Source organism: Gekko japonicus, unplaced genomic scaffold (genome assembly GCF_001447785.1).
Source record: "Gekko japonicus isolate JY-2015 unplaced genomic scaffold, Gekko_japonicus_V1.1 scaffold5037, whole genome shotgun sequence".
NCBI classification, from domain to species: domain Eukaryota; kingdom Metazoa; phylum Chordata; class Lepidosauria; order Squamata; family Gekkonidae; genus Gekko; species Gekko japonicus.
In genome coordinates, this window is record NW_015172702.1 from 707 (window position 1) to 7,241 (window position 6,535).

The window sequence follows — 6,535 nt, forward strand, 5'->3', positions numbered from 1 at the left end:
CTTCATGCATTCATGTGAAAGTTCAGTCACCAATACATGTCATCGGGTTGGTAAAAAGGTTAGTACTTGGTCATGGTAAGTAGTAGGATGGGAAACCACTATGGCAGATCCGGGTTGCTATGCAGAGGAAGGCAGTGACAAACCACCTCTGCTCATATCTTGCCCTGAAAGCCCCATGAGGGGTCACCATAAGTCAACAGAGACTTGACAACACTTAATTAAGAGAAATGATTGAAATGATTATCCTGCTGTCCTCATTCCCCACTCCCCAATACTTCTTTATGTATCCCAATCAGAGAAGACAAAAGAAACCAGAAAAATCCTTTTTAAAAGGTTTATTTCATTTGTTCACAGAACATACAGAGTTCAGATGGTCCATCTGTAACAGTGTGTTGTCATGCGAGGTGCAGTTCACAAAATAAATTAACTGTGTCTGTTTTCAGAAATGGTTCTTTGGATACAGTCATTGCTCTTAAGACAGAGCATGCTTACATGGTAAGCAAACACAAAGCAAGGAACGGTGCTGGCTGCCACCCAGCACAGAAGATGTTTAGCATGGCAGTCTTAGATTTAAAAACAAAGAAACAGTTTGAATGGCGCCTTGAAATATCTTTAGCGCCTACTTTTTTAAAAAGTATCAAGGAGCCCATTAACTTATTTCCCCCTCCCTTTGCTCGCTAGAAGACCGATCTTCGGCAGCGAAAAAGGGGGCGCAACGCCTCCCCGCTGCGTATGTAGTGTCGGTTTGAGCTTGACGTCAGTCCCGGTGGCTTCTGAGCGAGCCAATCCCGGAAAGAGTAGGCTAGCCCGGATTCCAGGCGGCATTAACTCGTTCGTGACCCCAGCCCTGCACAGAAAAGGGGTCCTTCTTCCTCCAAAGCCAAAGTCCTGACCTGGCCTAGAAAGCTCTTCAGAAAGCAGCCCGGCCCTGCAAGAGAAGGAGGGTGATGTCTATGATGGTGGAAGTGGAAGACTCGTTTCCCCAGGGCCGACCGGTCGCATTGGCCGCCGCCTGCGTTTCCAGAGAGCGCGCCGTGGTGCCGGGCTGCTCCAGGAGGAAGGGTTCACAACGGGATTCCCTCGCCTTTGCCGCCGAGTGGGCGAAGAGACGTCCCTCGGCACCCGAGGAGGCTACTGCAATTGTGAGATCCTCCTCGGCGCTGTAGATCTGGAAGAAGACGATCGCCAGAAGGATGACGAGGAGGCGTTTGGCAAAGCTGCGCTCCTCCGTGGGGTAGTAGCGCCTCACCTATGAAGAGAAGGAGGACGAGGTGATTAGAGACGGGGGTGGGGAGTAAAGCACCCCTGTACCCTTTTTCTTAAAGCCTTCCATTGAGCCTGTTTCCCAGCTTTCTCGTTGGCTAATGCCAAGCTGCCCCCTAGAAACCCACAGATACAATTCCCAGAGTCACGCAGTGCTCTATTTGCCCCCAAGCCCAGACGTCTATCCAGACACCACACATTCCTCAAAATACACAGCCTTATTCTTTCTGCCTTCACCTACACCTCTAACTAGATCCCCACCCTGCTGCTAGCCAAGTTAACCCAGATGGTAGTTAAAGTTGCCAGCTTCCAGGAAAGGCCTGGAGATCTCCCGGAACAACTAATTTTCAGACTACAGAGATCAGTTCCCTTGGAGAAAATGGCTGCCGGGGGGGGGGGGGCGGCGGACACATTCTATGGTATTATACCCAGCTGAGGGCCTTCCCCTCTCCAGACCCCACTCTCCCCAGGCTCCAACCCCAAACCTCTAGGAATTTCCCAACTCACAGTTGGCAACTCTAACTGTAGCACAGGGAAACCAAACCACAGCTGACTGCACCAGGTTGTTTCTGGGGCGTCATATCAGAGATCCCTTGGTACCCAGAGCATGGAGAAGAGAGGGAACTAGGGCATGGGTCACTTCCTCTCTTCAGAATCATGTGAGGAGAGGAGTGACGTGCTGGGACAGGTAAGGATGGGTGACTAATAGCGAGCGAATTTTGCACCCATGCCTGACTCATAGTATGCCACCTTCTTCTTCTTTCTTTTTGACAAGGCTCCTTTGCCCCAAAGGTAGCCTGTCTATAGAAATTAAGCAGGTAAGGCTTCCCCCTGCCTTGGTGATGCAGCAGTGGAGGAAGTTGCTGAGTTTTGGTCAGCCATTCAACACAGGCTTTGCCGGTGCGGTGGGTGGGTGGGGAGAGGAAGTAATTCTACGTGCATGAAGAAGGTGATATTTACTATCTAGCTTCCCTCATTCACTGGCACTGTCCATCGTGAAGAGCCCAGAGTCTTAAAGATCCTGAAGACAAATCCCTTTTCTGAGAGAACTCCAGAATCCTGAACTGTAGACCTTACTCCACTCTTAGTCCCACAATTACCCTGCTGCCCCCTCTCAGCTGCACCCCACTTCTTTGCCAGTGGACCTAGGAGTCCGGCTGATAGTACCCTCCGTTCCACCCCAAGAGATCCTGTCCCCTTTTCTCTACAGGGGTCCAAACTTGCTAACTTACCACTGGGGGATAGAGAACTCTCCGGGATCTCTTCTTGATCCTGGTGGTCCTCGAGGACTTCTTGTAGGCTGGACTCATCTCGACCTCTGGGAGTGGGTCGAAAGTGAAGTACTGGGGCCCTGTGGGCTGAGCCCGATGTGGGACCTTGGGCATCTTTAGCGCAGGTAGCCTGGGCTCACATGCACAGCACATAGTTGTCGTGCCGTACAGGGAACTCATCTAACGGAGAACGCAAGCAAGAGAGATCAGCTGGTTTGCTTAGCAGTGTAATAAGCAAGAGAGAGAGAGAGCAGCTGGTTTGCTTAGCAGTGTAATAAGCGAGGATGAGAAGGTGCTTGCCAGCAAAGGCTTTATGAGCAGGAGCAGTGACACTCCCCTTGCGGTACGATTGGCTAGGGAGACAGAAGAGAATGCCTGTGATTGGGTGATTGAATGACAGCTCATTGTGGAAAATCCAAACTTCTGTGTTCAGTCAGTGTTGGCGGCCCGCCCGGTTGAATGGGGAATTGTCACGCAATGCAGGGAGAGAGTGAGAAAGGAAGAGGGAGGGTTGTGTAAGCACAAACAGTGAGAGTGGGGGAAGGGCATGCCCTGCAGAAAATAAACACACACACACACACACACATTCAACTGCTTCCTTATCTATCAGAGACGGAGGGGCGTAAAGCTCCTGGCCTATGATATAACTCCAGAAATGTCAGTGGCTTTTATAAAGGCATGCAACTGAAACCACAGATAGAGAGCAGCTGCCGGGCATTCTCTGACACAGTAGAATAATAGAGCTGGTAAGGATCTCCAGGGTCATCTTGTCCAACCCCCTCACAATGCAGGAAATTCACAAATACCCCCCCCCCAGTGACCAATGCTCCATGCCTTAATGGAGATCATATGAAACACACACACCCCCAGCAGCAGTCTACAAACGGGAAGGAGAAATGGCTATTTAGGATTTTAGGCAACCCCTTTTCCCTACTTGCAATGGCTTTTGACATCCAGTGAAGGAGCACTGTTTTCTACTGCTACTAGTCAGCCCTGAGGATAAAATCCCAGATCCTAGACACACACACCCCCAATAGTTTTTTTTAGGTCTTTTGCTCTCAAGTCACAGCCAACTTGTGGTGACCCCATAAAGTTTTCAACGCAAGAGACATTCAGAGGGGGTTTGCCATTGCCTACCTCTGCGTAGTGACCTTGATATTCCTTAGTAGTCTCCCATGCAAGTGCTAACCAGGGCCAACCCTGCTTAGCTTCCAAGATCTGACGAGATCAGGCAAGACTGGTCAGGGCGCCCCCAATAGCGGCAGCTATCAAACAGAAATCAAACCTGACAGTAAGGACTTGGCTGGTGACCATCACACACAAGGGCCTCGTTAAAGGTTAAGAGCCCCTGCTCTGATGTGTACAGCAAATGCACAGAAATACTTTGGGATTAAAATGCTGCATCCAAAAGATTGAGTTGGTTACTTTTATATCAAAAGGGGAAATTCACCTCCTCCTCTGCACTTGTCTTCAAATAGCAGTCACCTGCTCCTTTCCTTCAGTCCTGTGTGAAGCTTCCATGATATGAATGCATGAAGCTGCCTTATACTTGGTCTACTAAGATCAACTCTCGTGTGACCGGGACCTAAGATCAGTATTGTTCACTCTGACTGGCAGCAGCTCTCTCTCCAGACTTTCAGGCTGAGGTCTTTTGTATCGCCTGCTATTTGATTATTTTGGCTGGGGATAGCGGGAGTTGAACCCGGGACCTTCTGCATGCTAATAAGATGCTATGTCCCTGAGCCATGGCCCTCTCTTTTCCTTCCCTGTCTCTGGCTGCCCTGTTACCCAGACTATCCTGCAGCACACAGCTGTTCCTGTCTTGATGCCCCGTGTCGTGTGAGGTATTTTTACCCCACAATCTTCTCATTTCTTTAGCCCCTGGCCTCCCTGCCTTCCTTCCAAAATACAAACAAAAGCAATGGACTCTTAGCAGTGAAAGCAGTTCATTTACTGGGGAACCCACAAAAGCCCCAATAAATGCATTTAATCATATACAAGACTAGATTTCCTCTCAAAGGATACTATAAAAGGGGGAGTACCTTACATTTCCATACATACCAGTTGCTTGTGGGCCGGGTAAGAGCCCTGGACGGGCTGGTTCCGGCCCCCCAGGCCTTATGTTTGACACCCCTGTTTTAGATAGGTTAGTGATGGGCTCAGTCAGTATCCCCCCACTGATTTGAACTTTTCTGGCTTTCCAGTATCTGCAATACTTCTGTGTGGGTATCCCAAAGGAAGCTATGCAGGGGTCATTTTGTGGAAAAAGAGGTGCAGGAGCTCATTAGCATAACTCATTAGCATACCTTATTTGCATATGCCACACACCCTGACATCACCAGAAGTGTGTCAGAAGGCAACACCCACTGCTCAGGCTCCCCTGGACTCTTTTGGATTGTTAGCTATTGGAGGGGGGGGAAACGTGCAGATCTGTCCTCGCAGAGGAGGGAGAGCTTGTACCTGAATAAAACTTGGTCTTAAAGGTGCCGTTTTGGGCCAGGGGGCTCTGCAGCTTACCTGGCTGCTTCTTGCTCTGACTGAGGAGCAGGGGGTGGGGCTTGTTGCATGTGCCCGCCCCCTGACTTTTCTGGCTTTCCAGTATCTGCAATACTTCTGCATGGGTATCCCAAAACAGGAAGCTATGTAATACCACTTCTTAAGAGCAACCAAAAGAATGTGCAAGCTTGCAGGTTCTCCAGAGCACCAGCAGACTAGATGTTTAAAAACACCCCCAGAAAGGGGGTGGGTGGGGGGAAGTTAGTTTCAGGCTATGAGCTTGAGGCCTTTTATCAGCATCCGGTGTTGAATGCCAAGCAGGTTTGCCGAGTCAAGTGCCAGGTGGAGCCAGTTTCAGGCTGCACATTTACAGTGCAACCCTAAACAGAGTTAACTTAACACCCTTCAAAGTCCACTGAAGTCAATAAGCTTAGAAGGGTGTGACTTTGCTTAGTATGGCACTTAGTATTTATCTATCATATGGCAGAGTTGCACACGGGAAGCATATAATAATAATATATATATGTATATGGCACTGTTAATCTTGTAGGAAGCAGATGCAAAGCATTGGGTGTGTCTCTGAAAGCAAAGGGTACACCCAGGTGAGCTGGTTTTTATATATGCAACTGGATGCTCACCCTTGCGTGCCCAGGGTAGCCTGATTTCATCAGCTCTTGGAAGCTAAGCAGGGTCAGCCCTGGTTAGTATTTGGATGGGAGACCACCAAGGAAGTCCAGGGTTGCTAAGCCGAGGCGAGCAATGGCAAACCTCCTCTGTTCGTCGGCTACAGCTTGGTGGCACTTTTCACCCCTCTGTGAAATGCTGAGTATGGACCAAATTATTGCATTGGGGTCCTGGAGCCATTCTCTGGAAAGATGCTGATTTTCAAGACTGTGGAACAGCCTGGTTTGGGGGGACACCAGCTTTGTCTGTTTTGCTCTTATGGATATAATTCACTCCACTCCTTTTTTTAAAAAAGGAGAGCCTTAGTGATGAAGAAAGGGCAGGAGGTTGATTGTAAAAAGAGGCAGGTGAGAATGGTCTGTGGCAACTGCATGAAAGACTGGTTCTGAAGAAGTGTAGCACGAACACCACAGGATGCGGTGGGCACTGTGTTTCTTCCTCGTGTGAATGGCAGCAGCACGTTACATAAAAAAACGCTGATACAATCAACGCCAAAGAGTGACAGGGCCTAATTACACATTATGTTTTCCTTTCCATTATGACACTCTAGGAATTAGTCGATCTGTATGGCTTTTTATCATGGAGATTGGCAAATTCCTAGAGTGTTGTGATGTTGCATCCGGGTACAAACTGGAAGTGAAGTCACAACATTGCACACCATTGTTTCCCACCCCCAAAATGATTCTCCTGGTTGCTGGCAGCCCTGTCAGTCTCTCTCTGTCTCTCTCTCTCTGCATGTGTGTGTGTAGCTGCTCCACAGACCTTTCCTGTGTCTTTGTCGTAATGTTGATGTAAATGCTTTATTTTAAAACAGTCTTTTG

The 6,535-nt window shown here is 49.0% G+C and overlaps 1 protein-coding gene across 1 annotated transcript; it reads right to left on the reverse strand.

The window, feature by feature from the left end:
- Positions 1-678: 678 nt before the first annotated feature.
- IER3 (immediate early response 3) lies at positions 679-2,803 on the reverse strand. The gene is made up of 2 exons (XM_015421795.1): positions 2,496-2,803; positions 679-1,249 (listed from the first exon to the last, which is right to left on the reverse strand). Exons 1-2 carry the CDS (start codon positions 2,712-2,714, stop codon positions 911-913), a joined length of 558 nt encoding a protein of 185 aa, XP_015277281.1. The 5' UTR covers positions 2,715-2,803; the 3' UTR covers positions 679-910.
- Positions 2,804-6,535: the final 3,732 nt, after the last annotated feature.

What these genes read in the sequence shown, in the direction of transcription:
- IER3 (XM_015421795.1), bottom strand. Translation starts at nt 2,714, where the DNA reads ATGAGTTCCCTGTACGGCACGACAACTATGTGCTGTGCATGTGAGCCC. An exon ending in GAGTTCTCTATCCCCCAGTG is followed by an intron (nt 1,250 to 2,495) that starts GTAAGTTAGCAA and finishes TTCTCTTCATAG; the next exon opens with GTGAGGCGCTACTACCCCAC.